At 41.1% G+C, this 18,157-nt stretch overlaps 1 protein-coding gene across 13 annotated transcripts in view; it reads right to left on the reverse strand.

The window, feature by feature from the left end:
• The window catches only part of LOC139763247 (uncharacterized), a 288,461-nt gene that overhangs the window by 61,124 nt on the left and 209,180 nt on the right, over positions 1-18,157 (reverse strand). For 11 of the 13 annotated variants that reach the window (XM_071689155.1, XM_071689154.1, XM_071689160.1 and 8 more), the window contains 2 exons: positions 8,846-8,943; positions 3,930-4,040 (listed from right to left, as the gene is read on the reverse strand). In XM_071689155.1, coding sequence (XP_071545256.1) covers positions 3,930-4,040; positions 8,846-8,943 — 209 coding nt within the window. Of the gene's footprint in view, positions 1-3,929; positions 4,041-8,845; positions 8,944-9,509; positions 9,670-18,157 lie in introns of those variants that run through there. The other 2 variants (XM_071689164.1, XM_071689156.1) reach the window with 2 other exon arrangements.

Below are 18,157 nucleotides of genomic sequence, written 5' to 3' on the forward strand. Positions count from 1 at the left end.
ATGACCCCTGCACAATACTCTCCATTTTGGTGCCTGACTAGGAAGTCAAAAACTAGTAAAACTTTAGGTTTGTCAACACCAGCTTCTTTTAATATGTGAAAACTGTTCTGAGCCACTATGACACTACCCTCCACAGAGACCACAGCCTTCAAGGCATTCCTGACTAGTTTAAATTCATTATCCTGGCAGGTTTCTAAATGAACCATATGAGTATCTAAAGTGTACCACAACTATTGCAACTATATCTCTTTCTTTGACATACGTCCTTTTTCTTAATACATGGCAAGCTTCTCCTTCCCACACTTTGAATTTTTCACTCAGTTTTTTAAACCAATACTTTCGTTGTTTTCATCAACTTTGGCACTAACTTCATGTATATCTGTATTACAAAAGTGAAACAATCATCATAACATTTTTATAGTTAAAAAATCATTTGAGCATGCAAAAGAAAAACATGGATCACAAGTAATGAGCTATGGGCTTGGTGCTCAGATCAACAGCTTTCAGGATCCACTTCTGCTCTTAAGGAAGAGTTGCAAGGTATTAGAGAAGCTCATTACTTTACCAATCAAGCACCACAGCTAATTCTATCCACAAAGGTACTTCACTATTTAGCCAAGAACACTAAAGTGGGAAGTCTAATTAGCAAAAGTAAAAACAAACATTACGTATTCAATGAAAGTACCATACAATCTCTTCAAAATGTCACTTCAGCTATCTAATGTAACCTACTATGACTTAACAGCATACTAAGCAGGCCAATAATAATCTTTAAATTTTTTTTTTTTTTTTTTTTTTTTTTGCTTTGTCGCTGTCTCCTGCGTTTGCGAGGTAGCGCAAGGAAACAGACGAAAGAAATGGCCCAACCCACCCCCATACACATGTATATACATACGTCCACACACGCAAAATATACATACCTACACACCTTTCCATGGTTTACCCCAGACGCTTCACATGCCCCGATTCAATCCACTGACAGCACGTCAACCCCGGTATACCACATCGCTACAAGTCACTCTATTCCTTGCCCTCCTTTCACCCTCCTGCATGTTCAGGCCCCGATCACACAAAATCTTTTTCACTCCATCTTTCCACCTCCAATTTGGTCTCCCTCTTCTCCTCGTTCCCTCCACCTCCGACACATATATCCTCTTGGTCAATCTTTCCTCACTCATTCTCTCCATGTGCCCAAACCATTTCAAAACACCCTCTTCTGCTCTCTCAACCACGCTCTTTTTATTTCCACACATCTCTCTTACCCTTACGTTACTTACTCGATCAAACCACCTCACACCACACATTGTCCTCAAACATCTCATTTCCAGCACATCCATCCTCCTGCGCACAACTCTATCCACAGCCCACGCCTCGCAACCATACAACATTGTTGGAGCCACTATTCCTTCAAACATACCCATTTTTGCTCTCCGAGATAATGTTCTCGACTTCCACACATTCTTCAAGGCTCCCAGAATTTTCGCCCCCTCCCCCACCCTATGATCCACTTCCGCTTCCATGGTTCCATCCGCTGCCAGATCCACTCCCAGATATCTAAAATACTTCACTTCCTCCAGTTTTTCTCCATTCAAACTCACCTCCCAATTGACTTGACCCTCAACCCTACTGTACCTAATAACCTTGCTCTTATTCACATTTACTCTTAACTTTCTTCTTTCACACACTTTACCAAACTCAGTCACCAGCTTCTGCAGTTTCTCACATGAATCAGCCACCAGCGCTGTATCATCAGCGAACAACAACTGACTCACTTCCCAAGCTCTCTCATCCCCAACAGACTTCATACTTGCCCCTCTTTCCAAAACTCTTGCATCTTTAAAATATAAGTGACATATTCCAAGTTAAAATTCTGTATAAATTTACCTTACACCTAAGCAGTAAAAAGTGTGACCTATAACACTTCATACAAAATGCAAAAATATCCTCAACCTTACTTCTAATACATGAGTCAGTCATTTATCAATACAATCATCATAAAGAATTATTTATAACCTTACAATTTGAGGTCATTCATCAGAAAAATTTCAAAACATACCAAATGCTGATGAAATAAGGTTGATCAGCAAATCTATATCAAACTGATTTTTTTTTTATATTATACTTATTCGCTGTCTCCCGTGTTTGCGAGGTAGTGCAAGGAAACAGACAAAAGAATGGCCCAACCCACCCACATACACATGTATATACATAAATGCCCACACACACACATGTGCATACCTATACATTTCAACGTATACATACACAAACATATACATATATACACATGTACATACTCATACTTGCTGCCCCCATCCATTCCCGTCGTCACCTTGCCACACATGAAATGGCACATCCCCCCACACGAGGTAGTGCCAGTAAAAGACAACAAAGGCCACATTTGTTCACACTCAGTCTCTAACTGCCATGTGTGATGCATCAAAACCACAGCTCCCTTTCCACATCCAGGCCCCACATATACAATGGGTGATATCAAACTGATATTGTCCATTACATTCATAACCATTTATGTTCTACAGTATAGTCATTTCTGATCAATGGATTAAGAATAAAGTTTCACGTTAAGGTATCAAAACATGCAATAAAATGTGGTGATTACTTTATCAGTGTCAGAACTTTGTGACGAATCATTTTAGCTGTTAATAGTACAAGCAAAACTATATTGGCAATATCACTGACACAATCAATTTGGCAAAGTAAAATTGAAAATAACATATTGAATCTCTCTTTAAAACATAAGTTAACAATAGATTCCACATGTAATATCAACATTATGAGACTATTTTACATTTCAGTGCCAACAGGTGTGATAATCAATATCTCTTGAAAAAGATGGCATCAAGTATACACAAAATAGCTGGTGCTTCTGAAACTAGACACTTTTGCATGCAAGTGTTACATTAAGCATGAATAATATTGCATCAAATGCAGCCAATAAACTATAATTGAATCACTGCATCTAATGATGAGTTACAGTGCTGAAATATATGTGGGTTTGTTCATAAATGTAAAGGAAGCGTAATTATCAATGTATTATCTGATACACACACATATATAATGACAGAAGGTTCATGGGAGCAATCTGCCACAAAGTATAGGCAAGAGAGCCAAAACAATGATGAGACAGGGTGTGAAAGTGGGAAGGTAGTAGGGGTGATAGTAACTATGTGTGAGAGATGTGGGCTTGAAGAGAAGCATTCTTATCAGCAGGAAGGTTGTGGTCCAAGCAAGGTGCAAGATGTGTGGCAATGGGCTAATGGGAGAAATGTGGTAGCTGTGACATGATAAGGACTGGTAGCAGGACAGTGAAAGATTTGATGGCTTGAAGATGAGATATGCAGTGTTACAGCAGTGAGAATATTATGGTAACATGAAACTGAAAGGATTAGGGATATGTAAAACAAAATCTGACAGTCGAGAAATGAGAGGAATTTGGAAGAAGGCAGGAGAAAAGGATGTAATAGTGAGCAGAAAAGAGGATTTTGAGGGTTATGAAATGAAGGCAGTAAGGAGATGAGAAAGATGTAAGTGATATGAGAAGAGTGTGATAATGGAGAGGTAAGAAAATGTATTAGAAGGTGTGGTAATAGAGACATGAAATTGGTAAAAAGGTGGGAAATGATGTGAGTGCAACAATAAGCAAATAAGCAAGTGATTATTTCACACTTTCCGATAAAAATGGTTTGTGAATTGAAAGCAAGTCTATAGCGTGAATTTTCATTTTACTGATAAAATTCTATTCTGTTCATACAGTTAGCCTAAGTGATAGGAAAATTGGAAAAACAATAAGCAAAAAATGAACAGAAAATAGCATATAAGCAAAACTGTTGCCATGTTGGGTTACAAGCACACATGAGAACAGTTCCATTACACCAGGTGGCAGATACAGGCACATTGTGTAGAAGCCTAACCTGAGCACCTCAAGGTGCATATTCCAGTAGCCGTCAGATTGTGGTTGCTGTTGTGGCGGCGGCGGTGGGGGAGCAGGAGGAGTGGGCCCCTCTGCGGGACTTACACCGCCCCTAAAAGGACAAGCAACCATCATTATCACAAATCAAGTAACCAATTACAGTTCATGCAAACCACTTATTTCACTGTGGAGTTTGAAATGAAATATGGAGAAACTCTTCTAGCTTCTATGAAAATCATGAAGGATTACAAGTAAATTCTTTCACTAAATCCAAAAAAGATGCGGAAAGCTCAAACATACATTTGAATCAAAAAGACTTACAAGCACTAGACATGACATCTAAACTGACAAGATAATTGTGCTAAGTTGATGAAATACTACACTATTCAGTCACACTTTTAAATATCCAGAACACTACCAATAGCCATCTTCACAGTTAATGCAAATGGCAAGTTGGTGTTCAGTAACTTTTGATCAAATAGCTGAGTAAACCCTCAGCAGACTTACTTCTAGTTTAAGCTCCAAAAAAGATAATAATACATGAAGGATAGTTTGCAAAGGAATACTACAAAAATAATATTTTTCAGAGGACAATACAAACAATAAGGTATCAAGAGCTTAAAATATTACAGTGGTTATGTAACCAGGATGGTACCTTCATCATTGAATGCGTACGACAGCTTAACAAAGCTGATGATATGAAATATGGAAGTGTTAAAATTCACCGTAGAGCAAGGACAATGTTCCAAGTTGTCTGACACATGTTTTGTCTGAGGGGCCAGGTTCTGCATAGTGTGTATGACTGCTATGGCCATATATTAGCCTGCTATGTTCACACTCCAGACGAAATAACTATTACAATAGATGCTGTCACTTAATGGTATATTGAGACAGTGTCAAGGATGTCCAAAGAAAATTTTTGGTTACTCTGATTCATGTGAGTAATTTCTGTAAACAGTTTCTTGGGATTTACATATGAAATCATCCATTAACTGCATAGTGACATCATTTTTCACAAAGAACATCAGAAAAACTTTTACTTTGTTTAGTTTCTTATCCCTACAAATTATATGAATCTACTTAGGAATAATTCACCATAGTTTGCATTTTACTTATGATCATACTTTTCTCTTTCCAAAACAACATTTACAAAACTGAATTTATAGCCCATAAGTCCAAGCCCACATCACCCAATTTACTTAGCATTTTTCCAAAATTTTCACTTGAATCAAAATTAGAAATTTGGCATACAGCTTACTAAATAAACTTATGACAGTTTCATAGCACACTTTATTTTCTCAGTTAAATTGAAATCACATATTGGTTACACCAACTTTTCCACAAAAGAGAAATGTAGACAATCATTGAAGAAGTTACATGTAACTTTCAAAACTGGTTAGGTAGCTCTGTATATATCGTATTTACCAATTTTTTTTTTTTTTTTTTTTTTTTTTTTTTATACTTTGTCGCTGTCTCCCGCGTTTGCGAGGTAGCGCAAGGAAACAGAAGAAAGAAATGGCCCAACCCCCCCCATACACATGTACATACACACGTCCACACACGGAAATATACATACCTACACAGCTTTCCATGGTTTACCCCGGACGCTTCACATGCCTTGATTCAATCCACTGACAGCACGTCAACCCCTGTATACCACATTGCTCCAATTCACTCTATTCCTTGCCCTCCTTTCACCCTCCTGCATGTTCAGGCCCCGATCACACAAAATCCTTTTCACTCCATCTTTCCACCTCCAATTTGGTCTCCCTCTTCTCCTCGTTCCCTCCACCTCCGACACATATATCCTCTTGGTCAATCTTTCCTCACTCATTCTCTCCATGTGCCCAAACCATTTCAAAACACCCTCTTCTGCTCTCTCAACCACGCTCTTTTTATTTCCACACATCTCTCTTACCCTTACGTTACTTACTCGATCAAACCACCTCACACCACACATTGTCCTCAAACATCTCATTTCCAGCACATCCATCCTCCTGCGCACAACTCTATCCATAGCCCACGCCTCGCAACCATACAACATTGTTGGAACTACTATTCCTTCAAACATACCCATTTTTGCTTTCCGGGATAATGTTCTCGACTTCCACACATTTTTCAAGGCTCCCAAAATTTTTGCCCCCTCCCCCACCCTATGATCCACTTCCGCTTCCATGGTTCCATCCGCTGACAGATCCACTCCCAGATATCTAAAACACTTCACCACTTTACCAAATATAAATTAGCAAATATCTTACAAGATACCTAAAACTTTAACAATTATCTGATTTAGACCAATATTCTAACATTAATGTTAGGGGGTATCAAAAACTTCAATAATCATCTGATTCAGAACACCACTCAAACAGTGATGAGTCTGATCATAGATATCATTAAGTATAACATGATTAAATTGGAGATTCATCAGACATGAATTCTTTACTCAGTAGCTTAAAAAGAAACAAGTTTAGCTGGTTTCTGTATTTCCAGCACATCTACAGCAAATGAGAGGCAGTTATTCCTTATCAGTGAATATTCTACATCACCTTAATATAAAAATGAAGTAACTTTTCAATCACAATATTCAAAGAAAAAAATTTCTACAAAGCAATTAATAGGCACTGCTTTCAAAATAATAAACTGCTCTGGTTACTCTACTGTTCATTAATAATGAAAGTCAGAGATCAACAAACATAGTTCAGAATATCTTTAATATTGAAAAATACAAGAGAACCTAACCAGCAAAATTATAACTCCAAATCAGTTCAGGGCTTTAATCATTATACCAAGTCTTGATTAAAATGATACACTGTATTCATATAACTTAAATGAGTCATGAATGAAAACAAAAAGGGTCACCTACTATCAAATATTCTATTCTAATGCTAACCAATTAAAATCAAATCCAAAGAATCTTTAATGACAACAACTAAGAAATCTAACGCTGCCTCGCTAACGTGGGAAATGGCGAATAGTTTAAAAGAAAGAAAAAGAACTAAGAAATCCAGCAAACCCTCCTGAAAGCATGCATGTACAAAACAGATGCTATACAAGACCCTCCCTCATTATGCTGTCACCATCCTATAAGCCCAGCAGAGCCAAAACCTCAATATCTCTTTGCTCTGTGTCTTTGAGACTTCCCAGGGGATGCAGCAGACTATCTGAGTGTCATGAGATTTCCATAAAGGGATCCTGAGGTTACAATAATGACAAAAACAGTAACACATTCCAAATCCATTCAATTGCAGTTGCCCTTCACTCTTCACCAACTCACTCCCCAACCTATTCTACACTTCAGCCTTTCTATTTCATAAGTAGATTTATGCTGTTTTCACTTAATCTTTTGCAATGCCTCCCTTTAACCCATAGCCATTCTCTACTCTTCTAACCTCTAATTTTAATAAATTAACTCCATATACACATTTTTTTTACATCATCAATACAGGTTAATTCCTTGAAATATTCCATGTTTTAAGAAATCCATCCTCGTCACGGACAATCCCCTTGAATTTTCTTGTACAGCTTCACTTTGACACAGACCTCCTTGCTGCACCTATTTGCCTCCTTGCAAGTTAGTTAACTATCACAATATTCATTGCAAGAAACAATAACAATGACAAATAATTACTTAAACTGAATATAAAGAGCAACAGGACAATGCCACCTAATGTACAAAATATAAACTTGGTTATGCCTGCAAGGGATATTTTCACAGAAAACCATGAAACAAACTTCTCTAATGAAAGACCCCATCTAACTGATTTTTAATTAAATGATATAGAACCTTAAAACTTGGGATAGGTAAAATTCTCACTCAAGGAAAAAATCAAACCTAAAATATTTATGGGTCTAGCCAAATATTTGAAGGCTATGCCTTGGATGATGACACGACTGTAGAAAATTTATCCATCACACCTACAGAGCCACTAAAATTCATCTCTTGGGAAAGCTTAAAACACATAAAACAGTCTAAGTGAGAAAAAAATCTAAAAGAAAAAACTTATGAGCACAAATTCTGTAGGGTAAATTTGCATGGTTGGGTTTAACCGTGATTTATTTCATGAAGATGAAATTGCAGGTATGGAAGGCTTACATGCTGTATGGATGGCATGTATATCTCGGTGTACTTGTTTAAAGTAAAATAAGAAAATCCTAAAATATAATTTGTACTGAGACCAAAAGCTTACAAATCATAATGCAAATTATTCAATAAAAACCAAGGCTTAAATAAGAAAAGTCAGCCAAATAAGAAAAACATGCATACTAATTTTCAGATTCTTGATTTTGAGACATGAAGGTTACATGATCGCTTCTCTTCCCTTCTGAAGAATGATGCCCTAACTTGCAATGAAATAAATGTACCTATCAAGTTTGCTGTTGGTCAGGCATATCACATGCACATTTGTTTCTGCAAACATCAAGACTTTTTAATAGATTATCGCTCAGATGAGCTGCATGATCATTTGATCTTAAAAAGCAATAACAAAACTGAAATCCTTCGTACTCTGACAATCAAGACATTCAGACAAAAACTGCTGGTCTCTAGAGAAAGCTATAAAGGGTATGTGAGTGACATCCCAAAAGGTTCTATAAAAATATATAGTAAAAATATTGAGAGGTTTGATCCAGGAACTCTTTTTCAAATGAAACTACAGATAGGGTATTAACTCATAAAATGAGTGGTGTTAAAATTGAGAGGCAATTTAGAGTCTAGAAGATGACTTTAAAAGGGGGTAAGGAATAACTTATAAGTGAACAGTGCCTGATTTACAGACTAAGTAGTGATTGTTTTACAAACTGAATTGTGATGACTTACAAACTGATGAGACTGTAATACAAAACAGACACATGCTGACCTACAGCAGTGAGGAGCCTTAAATGACTAAGTTTTACCACATCACCTTGGTAGTGACTTACATATTGAGGTGTGACTGGGGGTCACTGTGGTCTGGGCTGGCGGGAGCCGGGCGGGCATCCAACACCTCCATCCTGTTGCTGCCCTCCCGCGCCACCACCTGAAACATTAAAAACCTTAATAAAACTGCTAAAACCACACACAAAAAATTATGCAAACATCATATTTAGATCATTTACATAGGACAGTGATCCTGCTCAGAACTAACATGGTTAGAAAATCCAACAAACAAGACTATTATCTTAAAGGTAGAAATCAATTCACATTTACTTTGGTGCAATGAGGTTCTGCCAAGCTCAAACAAAGTTATGTAAAGTTTGATGATTAAGTTGCTGCTCTTATCAAAGCTACTCCATGTACATACACTTTAGATGTATGAAATTTTAAGAAAGGTTCCTTGTTTTTCCTGAAGTATTTAGTCAGAAAGTTAACCTCCACATTATTTATTACCATGAAGTCCCATGTAATATGATCAATGACAATATCCATTAAAGACAATGATTATAATCACATAATAACAGTCATAATATAATAGTCAGAACTAACAAACAGATCCTGGAAGAAAAACTGTATAGTATTAACAAGAACAACCCCCATACTCGATATATTCCCAGACACACAAATCCTAAACAAATAGGCAATAAATCTTATAACTTAAATATATACATTACAATAAATGGGGACAAAGCAGAACTTTAGAACGACAAATATCATCACGTCTGTGCCGGCGACAAAGCCGGGTGTCACAATAACTGGTAACCCCACAAAAACACTTGGCTTGCGTAATGATCAAATCTGTAATGCGAAAGTGATATGTACGTGCCATTCTGATCAGGGAAACACCAGGAAAAAGATGAAACATTTCTGATATATATCCTTGTCAACAATACAGTTAAGCGCAGATGCATGATCATGTACCTGTCATAATATAGGTGAAATTATATATATGTGTATATTGGGAAGGATCACAATTTTGCGCGTGATCAAGATTATTACACGAAAGTGCACTTGGGAACTTTTCGTGTTTCATTTTCCCCGTGGACTCATAGGAATATATATATATATATATATATATATATATATATATATATATATATATATATATATATATATTGAGTGTGGCCATTACACTCACATCGGACACAATTCCTGCCACAATTTTTCAATGAAAATAACAAAACACACACATCAAAACATCCATTCAAAGATATTTTGAGTACCACAGGAGACCTTTAAACTGAAGAATGACTAAATTTTCCACAAATCAGTCGACAATAAATACACGAATTTGACGTAGTGAAACATTATTCCCCCGAAAATTTCGCTGGTATGTATTTCAAAGTAATATCCAAATTAAAGGGGGAAGACTATTTATGGTTTACAGTATTTCTGTCACAGCTATTTAATATCCCATGCCGTAACCTTAGCCACTAATCACATTTAAGACACCAATAAACGGTTAATAATTTCACACAAACCTTATTGTACACACATGGATACGGAGGTTGACTGACAAACAGGGGAAATAAATGAATAAACATTTAATTAATGGGTGAAAATCCTCATCACCTTGAAGCTCCCAATCATGGTCAACGAGCTCGTATTATCCATTCGAAAACGCCACTCCTGATAATTACTTGGGTTTCTACGATATCACATTGCTGGGGAGGTTTCTGGGGGGTTTCACTCCTGGCTGGGACACATTGTATGTTTTTTTTTTTCCCCCATGGCGTTGTACGTTCTCTAATATTTTATTTTCTCTGGGAAATGTCCACAGTGTTTTATTTATTTGTATATCGTATTCTGTGCCAGCGATGATGCTCGTTCAACGTTAAAACTTCGGCAATCAACCAACGTTAGCTGGTTTAAATGTTTTCAGAGAAAAATGGTACAGCCATTCAAAAATATGTACCTCCTTTTAGTTATTTTTCAAGATAATTTTTTTCTCTCTATTTGCCGTATTAACCTTACATTTTCTAATTTATGAATCACACGTGTTGATCATACCTACAACTATCATTTTTGTCAGGATAAAAAGATTTACTAGTTTACGTTATCTATGTGACGTTCTGTTTGTGATACCAGTGATGCTCCGTTACGTTACCCATGATGTCTGTTTTGCCTTTCATGTTATTTACGTTACTTAAGCAAACCTCCAAGTTGCCTGAGCTTCAACCTTCAATTCGGTACATGGCAGCCATTACTATGATTACGTTCGCCATTTTTTTCCCCCTCTCGACGGTATTTTATTTTCCGCTGATTACATGCTAGCTTCATTTACATGTCGGCTACGTCGTAGGTCATAACCAGCCTTCTCGGTGACTGCGATCACTACGACAGGTTACTGATATAATCCACGCCATTCCCCTCTTTCTATATCTAAAAATGTACATCTCGGAAATTCTAAACAGAAATTAAAGGAGGGTGTTAATTATTATTCTACTTTTCCTCGCCTTCAGTCGAGATAAGGAGAACTAGTGATAATATGAGCAGGTAAGAATACCCCAAATCCTTCGTCATGCCACCACAGCGCTGACTAAAACAACAGGATCAAGCGCTCTTCACTGGTAATGCTTCTAACCGTCAGCGCTAAGTAAGCGCTGCACACCGCAAACGCATTTCAATTCAACGCTGAACCGGTAAGTTCTGTAGACACTAGAGCGAAGTTCCGCAAAATATGTTTTACATCTTTATTTCCAAGAATTAAGTGAGCAATGAGCTCCGTAAATATACTCGAGCAAAAATCCCGAAAGATCATTTCAGCGTTAAGTTCCGGTAACGCCACTTTAGCGCTAAGTTCCGGAAACGCTACTTCAGCGATAGGTTTTGGGAAAGCTAATTTTCGGAAAGGCTAATTTAGCGCTAAGTTCTGGAAACGCCAATTCAACACTAGATACACCAGAGGTTCCCCAACGTTACGTGGCGGAAGGCTCCATAAGCGTTACTTTCAACATTAAGCTCCGAAAAAGTTACCGAAGTAAGGAGTCCGCAGCATACGCTCGTTTACCTGCGAGTCGCAACGACCACACGAGAAAACTAATTCGGTAAGGAATTCCTACCACTGCCGGCTTCCGCTTAAGTAATCCAAACACAAGGGTTCCGAACACCCCAGCGTCGGCTCGGGGCTCGGCCAACGGAACTAACGACGCCGCTGCTGCATACGAGAGCCGCCGAGCACAAAGGTTTTACAGCAACCAGCGCTTGGTGTTGGCTGCCGCTACCAGCGCTAGGGGGTAAACTATCACTACCATCGCTAGCACGAGGTAGCGCTACCAGCGCAAGGGGGTAAACTATCACAACCATCGCTAGCATGAGGTAGCGCTACCTGCGCTGGGGGGTAAACTATCACTACCATCGCTAGCTTGAGGTAGCGCTACCAGCGCAAGGGGGTAAACTATAACTACCATCGCTAGCTTGAGGTAGCGCTACCAGCGCTAGGGGGAAAACTATCACTACCATCGCTAGCGTGAAGTAGCGCTACCAACGATAAGGGGTGAACTATCACTACCATCGCTAGCTTACGGTTGCATTGCCAGCGTTAACAGACATCGTTACTAGGGATGAGGAGACACCGTTACTAGCTCTGAAATACCGTTACTAGCGCTGAGGAGGGAATCCAGCTAACAGCGCTAGGGAGATACATCTTTACGAGCAGCGCCGAGGCATCATCACCAACGTCGAGAGACACCGCTACAAGCATTCGGGAGACACCGTTACCAGCTCTGGGGAGAGAGACATCGACACCAGCGGTGCGGAGAGACAGCCGCTAGCGCAGAGACATCGTTACCATGGCTGAGGAGAGACGCCGCTACCGACGCTGGGAAAGAGACATCGCGAGACCCTGTAATCCTTTTGCGCTACCGCTCACAGGATGAGCATGGGGTGCACGATAAACTTTGCCGGGGTTACCCGCTCAAATCAAATCACCATCGTTGGAGAAAGACATCGCTACCAACGCTGGGGAGAAACACATCGCTACCAACGCTGGGGAGAAACACAGCTTCCTGCGCTGGGAGAGACACCACCACCAGCGCTGGGGAGAGAGACCGCTAATGGCACTGGGGAGAGACACCACCACCAACGCTGGGGAGAGACACCACCACCAGCGCTGGGGAGAGACACCGCCACCAACGCTGGGGAGAGACACCACCACCAGCGCTGGGGAGAGACACCTCCATCAGCGCTGGGGAGAGACATCACCACCAGCGCTGGGGAGAGACACTACCACCAGCGCTGGGGAGAGAAACCGCTAATGGCGCTGGGGAGAGACACCACCACCAGCGCTGGGGAGAGAGACCGCTAATGGCACTGGGGAGAGACACCACCACCAACGCTGGGGAGAGACACCACCACCAGCGCTGGGGAGAGACACCTCCATCAGCGCTGGGGAGAGACATCACCACCAGCGCTGGGGAGAGACACTACCACCAGCGCTGGGGAGAGAGACCGCTAATGGCGCTGGGGAGAGACACCACCACCACCGCTGGGGAGAGAGACCGCTAATGGAGCTGGGGAGAGAGACCGCTAATGGCGCTGGGGAGAGACTAAGATACCATTACCAGCACTGGTAATAACACAGAGCCACCAGCGCGAGGTACCAATACTGACACAGAGGCAACGTACAGCCACAAGCGCTTAGGGGGAAATCTAGCGCTACAAACGTTACCACAAACTACCAAGCTAGCGCTGAGGTAAACTACTGCGATCAGCGCTAAGGTACGGCGCCCCGACCAGTGGTACGACGGTACGGCAAGCGACGTAAACTAACGCTCTAGTGAATTGCTTTCGGTGCAAGCGGTAGACCGCCTCCTACCGATGGGACAAGGGTTGAAATTACCAGTGCCGGCGCTAAAATAAACCACAAACAACGCTTAGGTACTCTAAAGCCACTAACGCTAAGCTTACCTTACGCTAACAACGCTAAGGTAAGCGTTGTGAAAGCAGCGATAAGGAACCCAACCGATACTGTGAGTTAAACTACCGATACAAAGGCTTCGGCTCGCTTCCGATACCAGCGCTGAGGTGAAGCACCGATATCAACATTAAAATGATATATAAACCTTCGCTAATAAATATAATTATAAATAAATGATAATATAATCATATAATTAATATAATTCAAGTCACATCTTCACAGGAAATCTGAGCCTGGACGAACATCAGAGTTCATTAGCAGCAGAGAACAGCTTGATGTACACAACGCCAGCACCAGCTTTAATGAGACTCCCCCACACGCTGCTCCGCAGACTGTGCACTCCACGCAGTAGCAGAATGTTGGGCTCCTTTAGAAAAAAAAAAAAAAAAGGGAGAGGGGGGTGGTGAAGAAGTCCTCGATGAAACTGTACTCCTTTCCATCCATTAATATATACATACAAACATATATATATATATATATATATATATATATATATATATATATATATATATATATATATATATATTCTAAATGGTTTCTAACGGACCCCAAGCTGTGAACGAGTAGAAATAAGTTGCTTGATCAGTTAACCTATATCCTTGGGTCCATATGGGAAGGTAAACTGACGTTGGGGGTGTAAACCCACGAGGTATAATACTAATGGTGTTCTGGTACACAGGACCGGGGGTCTGGATGTAGAGGTAAGGCTACTGAGGGTTATGACGGGGTCGGGCAGGGTGGTCTATGCATGGGTCAAGGCGTGCAGGCAAACCCATCGTGGGTACTGTGGGTAAAGCAGTGAGGACGGGAGAAGGGTGTGGTATACAGCCTTTACAACCCAGGTATACACAAGGCAAGTCCATGGCTTGTCTTACAAATTATTCCAAGTCAACTTTAACACAACAATACAGACCCAGCTTTCATTTACTGACTCCCTGGTTTCGTAAATATACCTCTCGGTATCTTATATCCTTATAGGACACTCATATATGCAATAATGATCGGTCAGGTGTTTACACCTACGTACTACCTTCAAGTGGGCCTTGAGGAGACACATTCAAAGTTGACTTACATCATTAATTATCAACACACTTCAAATAAATGATACTAAGAACGATTTAGCACAGGTTCTGGTGTGACTGGATCATATATGATAGTGAGAGAGTGGACGTGAACACCTAAGGCTAATATTACTGTATTCTTCAAACAACCAACGATAAGGTAAGAAAAGAAATTACACACACACACACACACACACATATATATATATATATATATATATATATATATATATATATATATATATATATATATATATATATATATATATATATATATACAGAGCAGGAAAATGTTGACATTGTTGCATCATTAGAGCAATTTCAGAAGACTGGCGAACATTTTTTGAGCCAAATAACCAACCAATTAAAAATTACGATGAATCACTAATTATATCAACACTGACGAGACTTGTTAACGACAACACACGAAACAAACATCGAACACAATGCAAAGGTCGAGAAAAAAATGAAAATCTTACCTCCCCCCCCACATAAAATTCCCCCCCCCTTAAAAAAAACCCTGGTGCAAGAAGGGGGGGGGGGGAAAGGAATTCCCCTGGCGCTACCCCCCCTCCCCTCCCCCTTTCAGTCACGCCACTGGTTCCAGTGTTTCCGTCGAGTGACGTCATACGTTCGGAAAAACCTTTTGAAGTTGCGGAAGTCGCGTCAGGAAACGTGAGCAGGATATCGCTTAGGACGTTTACCCGTCTATTTACCAGATCCAGCTCAAGAAGATACTCCGTCTCAATTCGTCAATGATTTTTAAGTGTATTACAATGATTCGTTAATTAACGAAACCGAACTCGCGTCCCGTAGTGATCTTTCGAGTACGCCAAAGCTTGACTAAGGGGGTAGAGATATGTGGGGACTTAATGGGGATTGTGGGGAGACGAGGTGTTGGAGGAGGGTGGGGGGAGGACAACAACAGGTGGGGCAGAGTGGCCGGGTCTGGGTGATACACATCCCATAAGTTGTCCCATCAAATAAATATCAGACCGCTGGATCCCGTGGACGGGGACTCGAACCCACCACAGACCACGACATCACCACAGCACGACCCCTGAGCAAGACGATGGTACAGCGCCCTCTTTACGTACGACGGAGTCTTCGCCCTGATCCCCCTACACAAGGGTTCGAATCGAAGGATCACGCCACCAATGGCCAGAAGCGCACACGGGGGGGCCGGCCGTACCGTCGCGTTCACAGGGTTCAAGATGAGCGAAAGTGAGGGTACTGGGTGAGAGAGAGAGAGAGAGAGGAGGGGGTCCGAAAGCGCGAGTGTGGGCAGCACGGTGTATGGGCGCGAGAGTGAGACACGCCTGAGCCATGACCCATACACTGTGTCGTGTGGAGGGGCCGGAGCCAGGCTCTAACCCTCCCTCCAACCCACCCAGGACCCGTCTCTAACCTACAGGACACGTCACATTCCTCCGTCACCAACCAACCATCGCTACGTTTCCTTAATTCACTTTCTTGTTTTGCTTGTAGAACTATTGTTACACTTTTTTTTTTGCTAGAACTAGCGTTGACATTTCACTTTCTTTTTTTTTTTAAAGGGAAAAAATGTTTCTCATTACTTGTAACAGCGGAGGCGCATACAAGGGTTCGGCACACATATACGTCTGTCGTATTTCCTTTTTTCTTTTTTTTTTCCGCCGAGAAACTTGTGATCATCTGTACGTTCAGCTACTGCAGGAGACACGGGTCTTCTTACCCTCTACCAGATCGTCTCCTGCAGCAGTTTGGCCTGAGATCTCGTCCTCAGAGGCGTGGGCACATAACCATACAGACCACCGTCATGCGACCGTCAGTTATGCTTGTTAAACTCTTACTAAGACAAAAAGAAAACAGAGAGAAAAAAAAAGACGAACGAAAAACACATTACCATTTTTATAATTGTAACGAACCTGTCTAACAATAGATTACGATCTTGAAACCAGATTTTGATTCAATGATAATTTACGAGTGAATTATGGTTCTTGTGTGAGCTCATTACACAACCATTATTTTCTTTTACTCGTACAAGAAATGATAATGATGAGAAGAAAAAAAGAGAAATATAACCAACGAAGAGTTCTGTTCCTGTGCCACGCCTCAGAAGGTCCGTCCACCCAAGCACAGCTGGGGGAACGAAAACTCCCCAGTGGGAATAGGTGGCACGACCACCTCAAGAGGAACTGATAACACACCTTCCACCACTGGAAAGACAAACGACCTGATGGTCCACGACGACGTTATATATATATATATATATATATATATATATTATCCCTGGGGATAGGGGAGAAAGAATACTTCCCACGTATTCCCTGCGTGTCGTAGAAGGCGACTAAAAGGGGAGGGAGCGGGGGGCTGGAAATCCTCCCCTCTCACTTTTTTTTTTAATTTTCCAAAAGAGGGAACAGAGAAGGGGCCCAGGTGAGGATATTCCCTCAAGGGCCCAGTCCTCTGTTCTCAACGCTACCTCGCTAATGCGGGAAATGGCGAATAGTATGAAAGAAAAGAAAGAAAGATATATATATATATATATATATATATATATATATATATATATATATATATATATATATATACACACGGGTATTTGATTACCCATTTGAACAGAACAAGGAGACAGTTCTGCACTCGCGGAGACCCATATTCTAAACTTTCTATGCCATCAAATAGATCTTTAAACCTTTGTAAACTGTGTGTGTGTGTGTGTGTGTGTGTGTGTGTGTGTGTGTGTGTGTGTGTGTGTTACAGGACTCCGCCTGCAGGCATGAACACTGTAGGCAAAACGTCGGCTTCCAAGGCGGTTCATCATTGTCAGCGGGCGGGGGAAGAGGACAGCGTTGCCGAGGACCTGGAAGTTCGCGGAGTCCTACGACTTTCACGGGAATTCTAGGATGACACGGCCAAGGAGGAGAACTACCAGAGACTCTCACCATTCCTGCCCGGATCCCAAGTGGTGCCTTGTCTTTACTGAGGGAGGAAGGGAGGGACCATTAAATTGTCCGCACGACGGAGGTCAAGATATAATTGTCTTCACATAAAGTGCCCTCGTGTGTGTCCGTCCCGTTAACTGGCGGGGGTCCTTCAGCCACACACATGTGTCTCACCTGAGCGACCGTGGTCACCTCCAGGCAACATAACAACAAAACCACAACCCAAGATCACCCCCGCCAACACACACACACACACACACACACACACACACACACAGACACCAATATCAAGTCCCTCCTTCCTCCACCCAGTTCACGGCGAAGCTTGGCCTGTGTGTGTGTGTGTGTGTGTGTGTGTGTAACTACCACTTTGTGCTGTACGGGGAGGGAATCCTACACCCCTGTCACCCC

This window comes from Panulirus ornatus, chromosome 46, assembly GCF_036320965.1.
Source record: "Panulirus ornatus isolate Po-2019 chromosome 46, ASM3632096v1, whole genome shotgun sequence".
NCBI lineage: Eukaryota > Metazoa > Arthropoda > Malacostraca > Decapoda > Palinuridae > Panulirus > Panulirus ornatus.